General features: G+C 50.9%; 2 protein-coding genes across 2 annotated transcripts; both read left to right on the top strand.

Annotated features, from left to right (window-relative positions):
• The first annotated feature begins 1,011 nt into the window (after positions 1-1,011).
• On the top strand, positions 1,012-7,020 carry LOC103095372 (T-cell-interacting, activating receptor on myeloid cells protein 1-like). Its single transcript, XM_056796626.1, has 6 exons — positions 1,012-1,094; positions 1,341-1,442; positions 1,588-1,854; positions 4,115-4,405; positions 5,041-5,070; positions 5,468-7,020. Exons 1-6 carry the CDS (start codon positions 1,055-1,057, stop codon positions 5,575-5,577), a joined length of 840 nt encoding a protein of 279 aa, XP_056652604.1. The 5' UTR covers positions 1,012-1,054; the 3' UTR covers positions 5,578-7,020.
• A 4,708-nt stretch (positions 7,021-11,728) lies between these two features.
• On the top strand, positions 11,729-13,416 carry LOC130459032 (T-cell-interacting, activating receptor on myeloid cells protein 1-like). The gene is made up of 4 exons (XM_056826264.1): positions 11,729-11,849; positions 12,076-12,177; positions 12,323-12,589; positions 13,157-13,416. Exons 1-4 carry the CDS (start codon positions 11,810-11,812, stop codon positions 13,414-13,416), a joined length of 669 nt encoding a protein of 222 aa, XP_056682242.1. The 5' UTR covers positions 11,729-11,809.
• Positions 13,417-16,758: the final 3,342 nt, after the last annotated feature.

Genomic DNA, 16,758 nt, shown 5'->3' with positions numbered 1-16,758 from the left:
TAAACTTTGCAATTTAAAATAATAACATTTTTACATCTGGGCTGAAGGGGATGAATCAGATGCTGCCTCAGCACAGCACTGGTATGAAATCTTTCCTTAGGCATAAACCAGCTTCCCAGCTGTAGCCCCCACCCCCCGGTTCCCCAGCTGTCCCACAGTCTGGGAACTTCCTCTTGGAATTTCATCAACATGGAACAAAGATGCTCAAAACTAGGTACCATACCTGGGCCTGGCTATGGCCTGTGACAGGGGATTTTCTAGGGCTAGAGTGATCCCAACAAGCCATGGCAGCCTGTAGTTCCTGCATTTGTATGAGCACATCCAAAGTGGTGCCTTTTTTTGTTGGCTCATTTCTTAATCTTCTTCCTGTGACCTTCTGGGCACCTCCACAGAGATTCTATTTTTAATACTGGATCCACTCCCACTTGTGCCTCTCTCGGTAATGCATGCTGAGTTCTCAGTCCACCAAAACTATGATTTCTTAGTGTGGAGTGATGATGCCCAGCCACACTGCCCCTGCCCCTGCCTTCCCAGTGTTCTATTCATGGACTTGTCTTTTCCAATCAATTGTAGAACTTGACTTTCTCTGCCCATCTGCCACATTCCCATCATGCTTCAGGATAAGGGAACTGTTCTCCTAGCACTGGGACAGGGTAGGGATGGGAACTAGGTGGATTCCTGGATGCCCAGCTCTGCCCCCAGAGCCTTTTCTCCATCAACATCCCTCCCTGAGAAGGCTGAGGGGGTCACAAGGGGAGGGCAAGGCAGGCCCAAGAAGAAGGTGAGGAGAAATGCTTCTGGGGAGAGGAAGAGGGAAAGGGGGAAAGGCTGTGAGAGATGAGGATGAGGAAGGAGGAGAAGAAGGAGGGACCCCCCAAGAGAATGTGTCCAGAGGATTCTGAGTCCTGAGCAGTTCCCCTTCTCACTGGTTTCACGTGGCAGGTCCTGGGCCTGGAGTTGTGGGCAAGCTGTTGTCATCACATCCTGTGGCTTTCGTCACAGCCTCCTTCTCCTTTCTCCTCAGCCTCATGGCAACTTGGATCACGGCTGAGGGATGAACATGTCCCCCATAGTGGCCTCTCTGATCTGGCTTGGTGAGTGCCTGGGCCCAGGCTGGGCTGGAGGGGAAGAAGGTTGGGAAAAGGTCCTGGCACAGGGGCACCATGGAAGGTGAGGCTGATCAGTGTTACAGATAGGAAGCTGGTTTATGCCTGGGATCTCCCCCTGCTTTTATGTGGGACCCTCAGTGGGGCAGCTGGTTAGAGTGGAGCAGAGGGGTGCAGCTGTGGATAGCTGGACCTGGGAGCTGAGGGCATCTCTAACTGCAGCCTCTCCTTCAGGGCTGTGTCTGGCTCAGATCGCTGCTGCAGGGGCTCCGTCCCTCCCTTCAGTGGGCTCCTGCCCATCTTCCAGCTCAGAACAGAAGGGCACCTCCATGGCAGGTACCACTGGGGGTGGGATGGGGAAGGGAGGAGGGGAGCGCCTTGTGTGGGCTGGAGGGTGACTGGTTGGAGGACTTGGTTTGGGGCCAGAACAGCCCACTGGAGGGAGGAGCTGCCCCCAATCGGGTCTTTGATTGCCTTCCAGGGACCCCCAAACCCTTCATTAGGGCTGAGCCCGGCTCTGTGGTGCCCAGGGAAGCACACGTGCGTTTCTGTTGCCGGAGCCCATGGAGAAGTGGGAGTTTTCAGCTTTGGAAGGATGGATCATGCTCATTTCAGATAAACTCCTCCAGAGAGCAGGCTGATGTCTGCTTTCCAAATTCAGTAGCTGCTGCAGGGAGCTACAGCTGTCGCTACTCCCGGGGACTCCACTGGTCGGAGCTCAGTGCCCCCCTGCAGCTGCTGGTGACAGGTAAGGAGGAGGCCAGGAAGACGTGGCTCTGGGGAAGGGCTTGTCCTCACAGCCCCCCCAGAGCCCTCTCTGGCTTAGCCCAACAGACCAGTTTTACGGAGAGCCCAGAACTGCCGGGCCTCTGGGATCCTCAATCCTTGTTCATTTCGGGAAGCAGACTCAGCAATAGTGTCTTTGGTCCCTTCATCAATCAGGGGGCGGCCCTAATTCTCACCAACTAGACACACTTTCCTACTTCCCAGAGGCTGCCTATCAACCTTCCCCCCAATTTCCTGCTTTCCTGCTCAGACACTGGTGACCCCCTGGGCAAGTCCCTTACCTCAGTTTCCCTCAGTTCTCCATCTGTAAAATGAGCTGGAGAAATGGCAAAGCAGTCCAGAATGTCTGCCAGGAGAGCCCAAAGGGGGCCAGGAAGACTCTGAATACCTGAACAAATAGAGCACCGACCACGAGGCAGGCACCATGCAAAGGGCATTTGACCCTCCCCAATGCCCTAGGAGGGAGGTACTGCTGTTATCCCCATTGTATTCTTAGGGAAACTGAGGCAAACAATTGGAGGGACTTCCCCAGGATCTCTCAGCTAGTAAGTGACTGAGGCTAGATTTGCACTGAGGGCTTCCAGGTCCTCCTAGACTCCAAAGCATCCCTCATTGCAGCCTGCTGGAGGAGAGTCATGGTGGGCGTCAGGGGGCCGCAGGGGAGCTGTGGGGCCGAGCCCTGGCACCAGAAGTGTCCAAGAGGAACTGCGATGACCTCCAAGGCCTGGGCCTCCCCCATTGTGGAGTCCTCCGAAGACAGGCTGGATGAGCACTAATTGGGAAAGAAATAGCCAGGAGACTCGCTGCAGGCCAGGCCAGGAGGGGGGCCCTCTGGGGTCCCTCCCACTCCGCTCCTGGCCAGGACACCAGGCTGGGGAGGGAGCCTGACTCACGGCGGGCCATTGGGGGAGTCCTGGGAAAGGCCGGGTCACTCTCGGCGGCTCTCCTCAGCCCTCTGTGCACATCATGGCCCGCGGCGCTCTGCCAGGGCTCGTCCTCATCTTCCCGGCCATCTTCCTGCCAAGGCCTGGCACAGCCAATGCGGGACCTGAGAAGCAGCCCCCCCAGGACACGGGCCAGCCAGGGAAGCAGAGTTGGGTCCGAGGCTGGGAAGTTTGTTGGAGCGGGAGGTTCGGGGGAGCCGTAAAGAGCTTATCCAGGCCAGCTTGGTTTCATTCTGTGCCTGGGCTCAGCAGCAGAGCCTTGTGTGGTGATGGGTCTGTTGCTGGATCTCCTCACTGTGATAAGAGCCCCCAAACATGTTCAGAGCCTGCTGTGGGGCTGAGTGGTGTCTACAGGTTCCTCCTGATTTTCTCCACTGGGGAGGCACCCATCGTGGCCAGTCCTGTGTTCAGGTACTTTGGGCTCTTCTGGTCTACCAGGACCACCCTCAGCCCTGAGACAACAAGGACGCCTGCCTGGCTCCGATGCTCTTCTGGCCTAGTAGGGGGACACGAGACAGACTCAGGAAAACACATCAAAATCAGTACGAACTGGGGCCAGCTGGGGGCTCAGTGCATGGAGACTCGGGCCCAGAGACAGCAGGTTCTAGGTTCAAATCTGCCCTCAGATACACACTGGCTGGGAGACCCTGGGCAAGTCACTGAACTCCCTTAGCTCGCCTTCCTCCTCTGCTCCACAGGACTGCTTCTAAGGCAGAGTTTAAAGAAAGGAGCCCAGAGTCACTTGGGGAGAGGAGAGGAGGCCCTGGGAGCCGGGATTGTCTTGTAGGAGGGGGTGTTTGAGCTGAGCTTTGAGGGCAACAGGGAGCTATAGAGTCAGGGCTGCAGAGGGACAGCATGGAAGGCAGAGGCGACAGCCAGGGCAGGAGACAGGAGAATGCTGTGTGTGAGGAATGGCAAGAAGGTTCAATTGGCTGCTATGTGAGGGCCAGCTAGGCGGTGCAGTGGGCAGAAGGCCAGGCCTGGAGTCACGGAGATCCCCCTTTTGGAGTCCAAATCATGCCTCAGATACTGATTGGCTTTGTGACCCTGGGCATGTCACTTCACCCTGCTTGCCTCAGTTTCCTCATCTGTCAAATGCGTTGGAGAAGGAAATGGCCAATTCTCCAGTGTCTGCCAAGAAAACCCTGAATGAGGTTGTGAGGAATCGGGCAGGACTGAAGAAGGGAACAAGGAAAGCCGGAAGGAGTCCCGGCCGGGCCCCCGGTGTCTCAGCCCCTCTCAGACCTGTTTTCTGATTCTGCTCCTTTTCTTCCCCAGGACATTTCTCCAAACCCTCCTTATGTGGAGCACCAAGTACTGTGGTCTCTGCAGGAGACACAGTGACCCTCCTGTGCCAGGCATTAAGCAGCTATTATAAGCCCAAATTGACCTTCTTTCTGCTGAAGGCTGGGGTGCCCCATCCCGTACAGCGCCAGAGCCCAGAAGGGCATGAGGCCAACTTCACTCTCCCGTCTGTGAAGGCTGAGGATGCTGGGAGCTACAGCTGCATTTACTCAGTGGGAGGGAGAGCATCATCTCCCAGTGACGCCCTGCACTTGGAGGTGACAGGTGCGAGGAGAGCCCTCGAGATACCTCCACCTCCCTTTCCCCCGTATGTGGGGCTGGTGGGGGGGGCATGGATGATAAAATAGCCTCATCGGGCATTTGTGTGGCACCTTCTATGAACCAGGCACCGAGCTAAGAGCTGTACAAATATGGCCTCATTTTATCCTCCCCAAGACCCTGGGAGGGAGGTGCTGGGATTGTTATTGTTGCCTTCTGTCTTAGAATCAGCATTAAATATCAGTTCTAGGGCAGACCTGGAAGGGCTGGGCAATCAGGATTAAGTAATTAGCCCAGATTCACACAGCCAGGAAGTGACTGAGAGCAGATTTGAACTCAGGACCTCCCATCTCCAGGCCTGGCTCTCCATCCACATAGATACCCAGTTGCCCCTGGTGTTGTTATTATTAGAACTGGTAGAATGGAGGTAAATAGAAATTAAATAACTTGCCTTAAAATCACTCAGCTAGTGAGAGATTGAGGCTGGATTTGAACTCAGAACTCTTTGTCCCCAGGCCCTACACTCTGTACACGTAGCCACCTTAGCTGCCCTGATTGATGAGGGTGAGAGTGAAGGGCTTTAGCCACAGAAACCCTCCTCTATCCTCCATGACCTACAAGTCTTTCTCCCTGGTTTTCAGGTGGAAAGGACGCACATCCCCCCAAGCCAGGTAAGAAGGGGAGCAGAGGTGCCAGATAAGGGAGGCCAGGCGTCCGCATCTCCCTGCTTCCAGGCAGCCCTCGTCCAGCCTGGTGGAGGGGGGTGATGATGGGTGGGAGAACCAATGGGAGATGGTCGGAGGAACAACAAAGGGCTGGTCATAGCCCTGACCTGACAGGTGTCCAGAAGAGGGTGGGAGAGCTCACACAGGGCCATCCTCTCCCCTTTGGCAAAGTCCCAAGAGAGGCTGAACCCTCACCGGGAGGCCAGGATGGAGGCCCTCTGGGGTCCCTCCCTCTCAGCTCCTGGCCAGGACACCATGGTGGGGAGAGAGCTTGACTCATGGCGGGCCATTGGGGGAGTTCTGGAAAGGCCGGGTCACTCACAGTGTCTCTCCTCGTCCTCAGCTCAAGATTACACTGTGGGCAACATCATCCGCATAGCTCTGGCAGGGCTCGTCCTCATCATCCTGGGCCTCTTCCTGGCTGAGGCCTGGCACAGCCAACAGAGGTCCTGAGAAACAGCCCAGGACCTCCCTGCCCAGGACATGGGCCAGCCAGGAAAGCAGAGCCATGGTCTGAGGACTGGGTGGTTTGTTGTGGGGAGAGATGGGGGGGGGGGGGGCCAGGGGAGCTGTAAAGAGTTTATCCAAGCCAGTTTGGTGTTATTCTGTACCTGAGCTTAACATCAAAGCATTGCCTGGTGATCTGTCTGTTGCTGGATCTCTTCACTATAATAAGAGCCTCTAAACATGTTCAGAGGCTTCTCTAGGGCTGAGTGGCTTCTACATGTTCCTTCTCATTTTCTCAGCTGGGGAAGCAGCCATTGTGTCGAGTCCTGTATTCAGGTCACAGCCATATGGAGCAATGATGGAGGCTTTTATTATGGGGTTATAATGTAATGGGGTTGCACAAGTTGTCTTGAGATAATGTTGTCTAACCAAATCTTTACTGTAACACTGAAATAGTGGTTTTAAAAGGGGGGGGGGTCAATGGGGTAGCTCAGTGGATTGAGAGCCAATCCAAGAGACGGGAGGTCCTGGATTCAAATCTGGCCTCAGACACTTCCCAGATGTGTGACCCAGGACAAGTCACTTGACCCCCATTGCCTAGCCCTTCCCACAACTCTGCCTTGGAACCAATACACAATATTGATTCCAAGACAGAAGGTAAAGATTTTTTAAAAACTGAAGTGGTGTGGAAATATGTTTTTCCCCTAATTGCAACACCAAGCGATGGTTAGATAAAGAATGAGAGTGACCCCAAAATGTGGGAAAATGAGTTAATATTTATTCCAATTCACCCCCTGAGATCCCATGTTACAATGGTTTCAAAAGAGGCTGCATTTTTAACTTTCATGAGATCCTAAATATCTATGAATGTAATATGTAATTGTGGGAAGCATCTTGGAAATAGCAGCTTAAAACTTCCTCTGTTGTCTTGACATTTATTGCCAGAACATGAAAGCTGTGTTGATGTAGAGAATGCAAAGAATTACACCCTCCTTGTCTTGTCATTTGATCCAGCAATACCACTACTGAGATTGTATCCCAAAGAGATTATATTAAATGGGAAAAGTCCTGTTGGTACACAAATATTTATAGCTGTGCTTTTTGTGGTGGCAAAAAAAAATGGAAAATGAGAGGATGTCCATCGATTAGAGAATGGCTGAACAAACTGTGCTATGTGATGCTGATGGAATACTATTGTGCAGTAAGGAATGATGAACTGGAGGGATTCCATGTGAACTGGAACAACCTCCAGTAATTGATGCAGAGTGAAAGGAACAGAACGGGGAGAACATTGTACACAGAGACGGATACATTGTAGCACAATCAAATGTAACTGACTTTTCTACTAACAGCAATGCAATGACCCAGGTCAATTCTGAGGGACTTCTGAAAAAGAAAACTCTCCACATCCAGAGAAAGAACTGTGGGAGCAGAAATGCAAAAGCAAAACATATGATGCGTCACTTGTCCTTGTGGGTATAGGATTTGGGGTTTGGGTTTTAAAAGATGGCTCTACTGCAAAAATGCATAATATGGAAATGGGTGTGGACTGATAACACATGTACAACCCAGTGGAATTGCTTGTCAGCTCTGGGAGGGGGGAGGGAAGAGGGGAGGGAGACAACCAGGATCAAGTCACCACAGAAGGATATTTTTAATAAATGAATGAACTTTTTGTTAAAGAGGGCAGGCACGAACAGTCCAGGGATTAGGAAAGGGCTTATATCGCGGCTAAGACTTTAGTTGGGACTTGAAGGAAGCCAGAGGAGCCAAGAGGTGGAGATGAGGAGGGAGACCATTCCAGGGCACAGGCAAGCAGTCCGGAGATAGAAGATGGAGAGCCTGGGTGGGGAGGGGACCTGTATTTTTTACATTTTATATGCTCTTACTCTGAACTCAAACACCACATAAAAGGAGCCCTTCCATATCCTTCAGGGAACAGAAGAGGGTCAGCCGTGTAATTGGGAATCTCTTGGGCACAGACCCTTTGCTTCCTCTTAATTGCACTCAGATTATGATGTACCCATGAAGGATATGCTGTTCATCTCAGATTCAGATCAGGCAGGATAAAGGGAAACATCCTGCCATGTACATAGACCATCTGTCAGAGATGGCAGAGTCAATCTTAGGTCTAGAAGCCGACACTGACGAGACAGCTGGACATGTCTGTAGACAATTCCTTAGGGGATGCACACCCAATTTGAGGACATTTTTAAGAACTATTTCCCTAAATATGACTCAGTTTCCCTAATTGAATTGAGAGAGGCTACAGGTTACCTATTTGAAAACAATTCAGATCAGAGTAAAGAAGTTCAAGACCTAAAAGATGAGTTAGAGAGGAGTGAAAAGGATTTGAAACAAAAGGAAATTGAGGAAATTAAAAATTTGAACACGGTTAGGACATACACAAAGCCTAGTTCCCAGAAACCTAGTTACAAGGCAACACCAGGGCCAAGAGAGATTAGGGAATGTTTCTTTTGTCACCGAAGAGGACACTTGAGTAGAAACTGCTTTTTGAAGAAGAAACATGAGAGCAATAACTGAGACAAACATAATGCAGAAACTAGGTACAAAAAGTCCACTTGTCATTCACACTGCAAGTTAAAGTCCTCACAACAGGCTCTGGACTTGAATGGCATGCAAAGGGCCATAGAAACTGGAGCTAAGCCTCAATATGCTGATGTGGTCAGAAGAGAGTTGTGATGCCAGGCCAATAAATTGTTTAGTGTGACTCTTGGAGATGACAATGAGGCTGCAGTTGTAAATGATAGAAGAAACTGGGGAAATAGTGTACAATTGGTGCAAGAAAGTGATTCTGTGAATGATAGCCATTGCAATAAGGCAAGAGTAAGGCAGAGCCAGATTAAAGAAAATGAGGCAGAAATTAAGGAAATAGCATCTCAAATAGTAAATGAGATGAAAGTCTTTGAAATGTGTTGTATAGTCACTAAACAGGAAAAGTCTGTAAAGGAAGTAAAATCATTTTTAGAGAACTTTTTCCAGTGTAGAGTGGATAACGGGATTGAATTATGCAAAAGGGAAAGAAATAGTCACAAGAACTCAAGAAAAAGTTTGTGACTAATACAGAGACACACGATTTAAATTCCTAAAGGTTAGTATTGATAAAGAGGACAAGGCTCTAAAAACATCCCACCAAGCTTAGTTAATTCTGTCAATAGCTTTATGGCACAGATACCGACAGCTCTCCAGCCTCTGACCCTCACCTGACACCCAGCTCTCCCTTGTGGCTCCCAGTAGCTGCTAGCATGCGGCAGTGGCCACATCCCGGGCAACGGCTTTGACAGGCTGGCTAAACCTTGTGAGGGTAGCCATCGGGTCGTCGACCCCTGGTGAACCAAGGCTTTGCTCACCCGGCATGTGAAGACTGCTTCGGCGGAACAGACAGAAGAAACCAATAAGAAGGTTCAACAGCTGAGAGGGCGACGCAGCAAGGCACTGTGGACTGCTCAGGGCGTGTTGGAGCACCAAGGACAACATGGCCACCCAATGCAGCTGAGGAAGTCTCCAGGCTTAATGACTTTTCGTGCCACTGGACCCAGGCTTCCAGCGCCAGAGAGTGGGACTGTCTGTGCACCAACTCTTCCACTTAAATCTTCATGCACAAGTGTCTGTGCACACACGCAAACAGACAATCGTCATGAGACTTCTACTACCCATAGAAAAGACTTGTACTTTGAATCTAGAAGCTGATACTTTCCATCCAGCACTGAGTGTTATAGACAAGAAAAAATTAACTGGAAATGAAGCTGAAGTTACTTTTGGAAAAATTGATCATATTCAAAGTAGTGGAGGTGACATACCAGTTAAATTTGAATCTGGGGCTGGAATGGCAGGCTTAGTAACAACCCAGGATTCGGTTGAATCCATCATTCTAAGGGGCAAAGGGGTGAAGGTTCATTGAAGACTCCATTGGGAATGGATCAAATGAAAAGGAATTAACTGAGTTACACATGCACGCGACAGAGAGTAGCAAGGACATGGACAAGGAGTCAGTAGTTGTGAACACCTTAGCTACTACACCATATGTTGTAGTGGGGGACCACATATTTGTGTTGTGGGACAGCATGAAGACACACATCCTATTACTAACACAGGGGAAAATGCAGAAGTACAAAGCTTATTTCCAGAACAAAATACTGAAATAGAGGGAAAGAGTCCTATCTTTCTCTAAAGAGAATGAAGGTAAAAATAAACGTCAGACTAGTGTTAGAGCAGGATCTGTGATTATTAACAGTGTACAAGGTCTGCAAGAAGAAGCTAGCCCCTTACCATGCAGTCTACCAGTTCAAAATGAACATGGAAAGCCTAGTGGTGAAAAACAAACTGAAACTCGTGTGAGAAACACAGAAGAAGCTGGTGACTTGGGCTTGGATCAAAACGCAAAGCCCGAGTGGCCAACATCTGACAAGAGTTTAGAAGGCACTGAGCAGAATCCAAAGAACATTCAATGATCCAGATTCGAATACTGAATCAGAGGGAATACCAGAAGGTGTGATAATTATGGGTGAAGATGCTGCCGAACAAACGCCTCATCAGTTTTATCAGCTTTACGAAGAGGGAGAGGAAGGAGGGGATGTGCGGGACACAAGTGAGAAGCCTGAGTACGTGGAACCGGTGCCAACACACTTACCAAGACACTGAGGAGGAAGTATTCTCTGGGCACAGAAGAAGCTGCATAGCATTGGAAGAAATTGATGCAAGCTTAGGGGTTGATCATGAAGAAGACGTTATAGAGAGGTTGAGTTACCTGGCTTGTGCACATACAGATTCTGAATGGGAAGGTGGAGATCAAGGAACATATTAAAGACCTGGAGGAGGACTGGGAGACACACAATTTCACTTCTATTCTCTAACTTCAAACACTTGACAAGCACCATTCAAGCGCTCACAGTGACACCAAGATTAGTTGGAGTTCCAAAGGGCAACATACTTCCCTGAGCCTTATGTGAGTGAAGACTAGTCTTGGGTAGCAAAGTGAAGAAGCTATTCCAGCAAAAGAAGAACCAGTAATTCAGCATCTAGAACGCTGCTCAGCTTGTAGCATAAAGCGCCAGCCTCATAACTAGGACAGACCCAACCATCTGGAGCGCGAGGAAGCATGGATTCCCATTGGTTGGATCTGTGTTATCGAGTTTAATATCAAGGTGGAGATGGAGACCTGAAAGAAGAAGGTTGTCCACATCTCTCAACCTTCACCTCTATACCAGGGGAGGGGAGGGAGGGGGAGGGAATACCAGGAAGAGACTACTTCAGAGTTTCAGCAACCTCGCTAGACCCAACAATGTGATCACGTCATTTGTGAAGTTACGTCTACAGATGACAGCTGAGAAAAGGTCCTAGTCATGAGCTGCAACACAGATAGCCCAAGAAGAAGAAAACAGTCCTAGTGTGGTGAATGCGAGCCCACTGAGAACACAGGACAGCACTGGAGAATAGGGGCCGCCAGAATGCAGGAGAGAGAGCCCTGCATGTGCTGCAATGATTAAAGGAGAGCACCTCTAAAGCCGGAGATAAGCAGCCATTAACACAGAAAACAAAAGGAAACTTGCATTTGAAAGAGTACCAGCCACAAAGAATCAATATAGAGTATAGAATAGTCTCTGCCTGAAACAGTAACAAAATGAAAAGAACTATCTACAAGAACTACATACAGTAACCATCTAAGAAACAATAGCAAGTGTAGGACTCGACTTTCTCTGCCCATCTGCCACATTCCCATCATGCTTCAGGGTCAGGGCGCTGTTCTCTTCAGCACTGAGTTCAGCTCTGCTTTCCCCAGCACTGGGTCAGGGTAGGGGTGGGAACAAGGTGGATTCCTGGATGCCCAGCTCTGCCCCCAGAGCCTTTTCTCCATCAACATCCCTCCCTGAGAAAGCTGGGGGGGTCACAAGGGGAGGGCAAGGCAGGCCCAGGAAGGTGAGGAGAAATGCTTCTGGGGGGAGGAAGAAGGAAAGGGGGAAAGGCTGTGAGAGCTGAGGATGAGGAAGGAGGAGAGGAAGGAGGGACCCCCCAAGAGAATGTGTCCAGAGGATTCTGAGCCCTGAGCAGTTCCCCTTCTCACTGGTTTCATGTGGCAGGTCCTGGCCCTGGAGTTGTGGGCGTGCTGTTGTCATCACATCCTGTGGCTTTGGTCACAGAAGGTCAGAGAGCCTAAAGGCAGCTCCACAGCCTCCTTCTTTCTCCTCAGCCTTGTGGCAGCTTGGATCAGGCCTAAAGGATGAACATGTCCCCCACTGTGGCCTCTCTGCTGTGGCTTGGTGAGTGCCTGGGCCCAGGCTGGGCTGGAGGGGGAAGAAGGTCGGGAGAAGGTGCTAGGACAGGGGCACCAAGGAAGGTGAGGCTGGGAGAGGCTTCCCGGGATTGGCCCCTTCTTCTGAGTAGGACCCGCAGTGGGGCAGCTGGTTAGAGTGGGGCAGAGGGGTGCAGCTGTGGATAGCTGGACCTGGGAGCTGAGGGCATCTCTAACTGCAGCCTCTCCTTCAGGGCTGTGTCTGGCTCAGATCGCTGCTGCAGGGGCTCAGTCCCTCCCTTCAGTGGGCTCCTGCCCATCTTCCAGCTCAGAACAGAAGGGCACCTCCATGGCAGGTACCGCTGGGGGTGGGATGGGGAAGGGAGGAGGGGAGCGCCTTGTGTGGGCTGGAGGGTGACTGGTTGGAGGACTTGGTTTGGGGTCAGAACAGCCCACTGGAGGGAGGAGCTGCCCCCAATCGGGTCTTTGATTGCCTTCCAGGGACCCCCAAACCCTTCATTAGGGTTGAGCCCGGCTCTGTGGTGCCCTGGGAAGCACACATACATTTCTGTTGCCGGAGCCCATGGAGAAGTGGGAGTTTTCAGCTTTGGAGGGATGGAGGATGCTCACGTCAGATAAACACCTCCAGAGAGCAGGCTGAGGGCTGCTTTCCAACTTTGTTAGCTGCTCCAGGGAGCTACAGCTGCAGCTCCTCCCGGGGACTCCACTGGTCGGAGCTCAGTGACCCCCTGCAGCTGCTGGTGACAGGTAAGGAGGAGGCCAGGAAGACGTGGTGCTGGGGAAGGGCTTGTCCTCACAGCTCCTCTGAAGCCTTCTCTGGCTTAGCCCTACAGACTAGTTTGCTGGAGAGCCCAGAGTTGCCTGGCCTCTGGGATCCTCCTGTCTCCTGACTCTTCTGGATGGAAAGGCAGCAAAGCCCACCTTTCCTCTCCATCCTTGGGCTCTCTCTGCCTCTGCCCCAGCCTGGAGAAAGCCTGACCTTGGGCCGATGCTGACTCTCCATGCAGTTTGAGGTGCAAACAGCATCTCAGAGCTGGAAGGGCTCTCCAGCTCACAGCTCCACCAACAATGTATCAGCGTCCCTCTTTTCCACATTGCCACCAACATTTGTCACTTTGGCCAATCAGATGAGTCTGAGAGGAGAGCCCAGAATCATTCTGGTTTGCATTCCTCTCAGGAGCAGGGATTTAGAGCATTTTCATATTCGTGTATTCGGCTGTTTTCTCCATCTGAACACTGTTCCTGTTTGGGGGCTGCTTATCTGTTGGGGGATGACTGGATCTGTTTTCTGATTCTGATCCTTTTCTTTTCCAGGACATTTCTCCAAACCCTCCTTACGTGGACAACCAAGCACCATGGTCGCTGGAGGAGACACAGTGACCCTCCTGTGCCATGTGTTATCCCACCATAATAATCAAAAATTTATATTCTCTCTGCTGAAGTCTGGAGCGTTGGGTCCAATACAGTACCAGAGCCTAGGTGGGAGTGCAGCCAGCTTCACTCTCCTGTCTGTGAAGGCTGAGGATGCTGGGAACTACAGCTGCATTTACTCACTGGAAGGGAGAGCATCATGAGAGGAGAGCCGAGAAACAGAGACCTCGCAATGGGTACTGGGGCTCATAGAGGGTCACACCAGTGAGGAGGAGGATGGCAGCTGATACTCCACAGTGGCTGGGCACTAGAAGGCACAGCGGAGGAAGCCCTGGCCTGGGAGTCAAGAAGACCCAAACCAGTCCAGTATTTCTGCTAAGAGAGCCCCAAAGGGGGTCAGGAAGACTCAGAATAGCTGAACAACAAATAGAGCACCATCAACGAGCCAGGAACCATGCAAAGTCTTCCCAAAAGTTGTGCATTTTACCCTCCCCAATGCCCTAGGAAGAAGGTACTCCTGTTATCCCCGTTTTATTCTTAGGGAAACTGAGGCAAGCAATTGGAGGGACTTCCCCAGGATCTCTCAGCTAGTAAGTGACTGAGGCTAGATTTGCACTCGGGTCTTCCAGGTCCTCCTAGACTCCAAAGCATCCCTCATTGCAGCCTGCTGGAGGAGAGTCATGGTGGGCGTCAGGGGGCCGCAGGGGAGCTGTGGGGCCGAGCTCTGGCACCAGAAGTGTCCAAGAGGAACTGGGATGACCTCCAAGGTCTGGGCCTCCCCCATTGTGGAGTTCTCCGAAGACAGGCTGGATGAGCACTAATTGGGAAAGAAATAGCCAGGAGACTCGCTGCAGGCCAGGCCAGGAGGGGGGCCCTCTGGGGTCCCTCCCACTCCGCTCCTGGCCAGGACACCAGGCTGGGGAGGGAGCCTGACTCACGGCGGGCCATTGGGGGAGTCCTGGGAAAGGCCGGGTCACTCTCGGCGGCTCTCCTCAGCCCTCTGTGCACATCATGGCCCGCGGCGCTCTGCCAGGGCTCGTCCTCATCTTCCCGGCCATCTTCCTGCCAAGGCCTGGCACAGCCAATGGGGGACCTGAGAAGCAGCCCCCCAGGACATGGGCCAGCCAGGGAAGCAGAGTCGGGTCCGAGGCCTGGAAGGTTTGATGGGGGAGGGAGGTTCGGCTGTAAAGAGCTTATCCAGGCCAGCTTGGTTTCATTCTGTGCCTGAGCTTAGCAGCAGAGCCTTGTGTGGTGATGGGTCTGTTGCTGGATCTCCTCACTGTGATAAGAGCCCCCAAACATGTTCAGAGGCTGCTCTGGGGCTGAGTGACATCTACATGTTCCTTCTCATTTTCTCAGCTGGGGAGGCAGCCATCATGGCCAGTCCTGTGTTCAGGTACTTTGGGCTCTTCTGGTCTGCCAGGACCACCCTCAGCCCTGAGACAACAAGGACGCCTGCCTGGCTCTGATGCTCTTCTGGCCTAGTAGGGGGACACGAGACAGACTCAGGAAAACACATCAAAATCAGTACGAACTGGGGCCAGCTGGGGGGCTCAGTGCATGGAGACTCGGGCCCAGAGACAGCAGGTTCTAGGTTCAAATCTGCCCTCAGATACACACTGGCTGGGAGACCCTAGGCAAGTCACTGAACTCCCTTGCCTCACCTTCCTCCTCTGCTCTACAGGACTGATTCTAAGGCAGAGTTTAAAGAAAGGAGCCCAGAGTCACTTGGGGAGAGGAGAGGAGGCCCTGGGAGCCGGGATTGTCTTGTAGGAGGGGTTTTTGAGCTGAGCTTTGAGGTGTTAATTTTTTGTGGTTGGACTTAATATTTAAATTGATGGTCACCAGGGACTTAATTTCAAAATCCCAAATGAATTACTAAAGTAAAATGTAATTTATGGTAGTTTTATTTACAATAGAGGGAATATATTAAGGAAGTGAGAAAAGGGTAGAGAGGGAGAGAGAGCTTTTGCTTCCTCAGAGCCAGATAGAAATTTTATGACTCTAATCAGGGAAAAGGAGTCTCAAGATGATGGGCCTTTTCTTGGAGGTTCACACCTCCAGAAAGGCGGGGTCACTAAGTTAGCCTTTAACTCACCACCATGACAATCTAAAAGGAAAGCAGTCTGAGGTCTCCTGCATGAACTCCTCCAGGGGTCCAGTTCCATAGCCAAGTCCTAGTGTCCATCTCCCAGCCTCTCCTCAAGTGTCTGTCCTCCAGTCCCACTCTGAGTCAGAGTTCTTCCATCTACCTCGACTCTAATATGTCCTTTATTTAAAGATCTTTTTCTCTTGCGTCACCTCCCTTAAATTTCACGTCTACCAATTACAGCAGATGCTCCTCTCCAGGACTGCTCACCCTGTCACAGGTGGGTCACAGACCTCCCATTTAATGCATGAAATGGGTGTTCCCACCTTTTTGTGGTTAGATCACACATTTTTATAGTTAAAATGGGTAGATCTACTTCAAATACTGAGTTACCACCTTCTGGGGATTAAAATCTAGAAATAGACCAGGGATTACAATTGAATCTTCCCAATAAAGGAAGAGTTAAGTACCTTCATTGTTACAATAAGGAGAGAGCTAAATCCAATCTTCACAGAGGACAACAGGGAGCTCTAAGAGTCAGGGCTGCAGAGGGACAGCATGGAAGGCAGAGGCGACAGTCAGGACAGGATACGGGAGAATGTTGTTTGTGTGGAATGGTAAGAAAGTTCAATTGGCTGGTATGTGAGGGCCAGCTAGGCGGTGCAGTGGGCAGAAGGCCAGGCCTGGAGTCATGGAGATCCCCCTTTTGGAGTTCAAATCCTGCCTCAAATACTGACTGGTTCTGTGATCCTGGGCAAGTCATTTCTCCCTGGTTGCCTCAGTTTCCTCATCTGTAAAATGAGTTGGAGAAGGAAATGACCAATTCTCCAGTGTCTCTGCCAAGAAAACCCTGAATGAGGTTGTGAAGAGTAGGACAACAGGATAGAAGGGAACAAGGAAAGCTGGAAGGAGTCCCGGCCGGGTCCTCAGTGTCTCAGTCCCTCTCAGACCTGTTTTCTAATTCTGATCCTTTTCTTTCCCAGAACATTTCTCCAAGCCCTCCTTACATGGAGCACCAAGTACTGTGGTAGCTGGAGGAGAGAGACAGTGACCCTCCTGTGTCAGGTATTACACAGCTATCATAACCAAAACTTGATGTTCTCTCTGCTGAAGGCTGGGATACCACGTCCCGTACAGTGCCAAAGCCCAGAAGGGAGTGTGGCCATCTTTATTCTCCCATCGGTGAAGGCTGAGGATGCTGGGAACTACAGCTGTATTGACTCAGTGAGAGAGAAAGGAGCATCATTTCCCAGTGATGCCCTGCACTTGGAGGTGACAGGTGAGAGGTATAAGATAAGTTTAGCTTTGTGTCTTGGAATCTAAATAATTGGTCGCCAGGGAAAATTCCCAAATAATAAAATACCCCAGTCAGCTGGGAATTATGGTGATTTTAATATAGAGAGAAGGAATTAAGGAAAGGAGATAGCGAGAGAGAGGAAGAATTAATTTAAACTGT

The sequence above is a fragment of the Monodelphis domestica genome, chromosome 4 (genome assembly GCF_027887165.1).
Source record: "Monodelphis domestica isolate mMonDom1 chromosome 4, mMonDom1.pri, whole genome shotgun sequence".
Lineage (NCBI taxonomy): Eukaryota > Metazoa > Chordata > Mammalia > Didelphimorphia > Didelphidae > Monodelphis > Monodelphis domestica.
Note: the sequence above shows the minus strand (reverse complement) of the source record. Positions and strands in the feature narration are given on the sequence as shown.

Bases quoted from the DNA above. Each gene is read 5' to 3' on its own strand.
- LOC103095372 (XM_056796626.1), top strand. From the start codon at position 1,055: ATGAACATGTCCCCCATAGTGGCCTCTCTGATCTGGCTTG. The intron at 4,406-5,040 runs GTGCGAGGAGAG...CCTGGTTTTCAG, and splicing joins CCTGCACTTGGAGGTGACAG to GTGGAAAGGACGCACATCCC. The intron at 5,071-5,467 runs GTAAGAAGGGGA...CCTCGTCCTCAG, and splicing joins CGCACATCCCCCCAAGCCAG to CTCAAGATTACACTGTGGGC.
- LOC130459032 (XM_056826264.1), top strand. From the start codon at position 11,810: ATGAACATGTCCCCCACTGTGGCCTCTCTGCTGTGGCTTG. The intron at 11,850-12,075 runs GTGAGTGCCTGG...CCTCTCCTTCAG, and splicing joins GGCCTCTCTGCTGTGGCTTG to GGCTGTGTCTGGCTCAGATC. The intron at 12,178-12,322 runs GTACCGCTGGGG...ATTGCCTTCCAG, and splicing joins GAAGGGCACCTCCATGGCAG to GGACCCCCAAACCCTTCATT.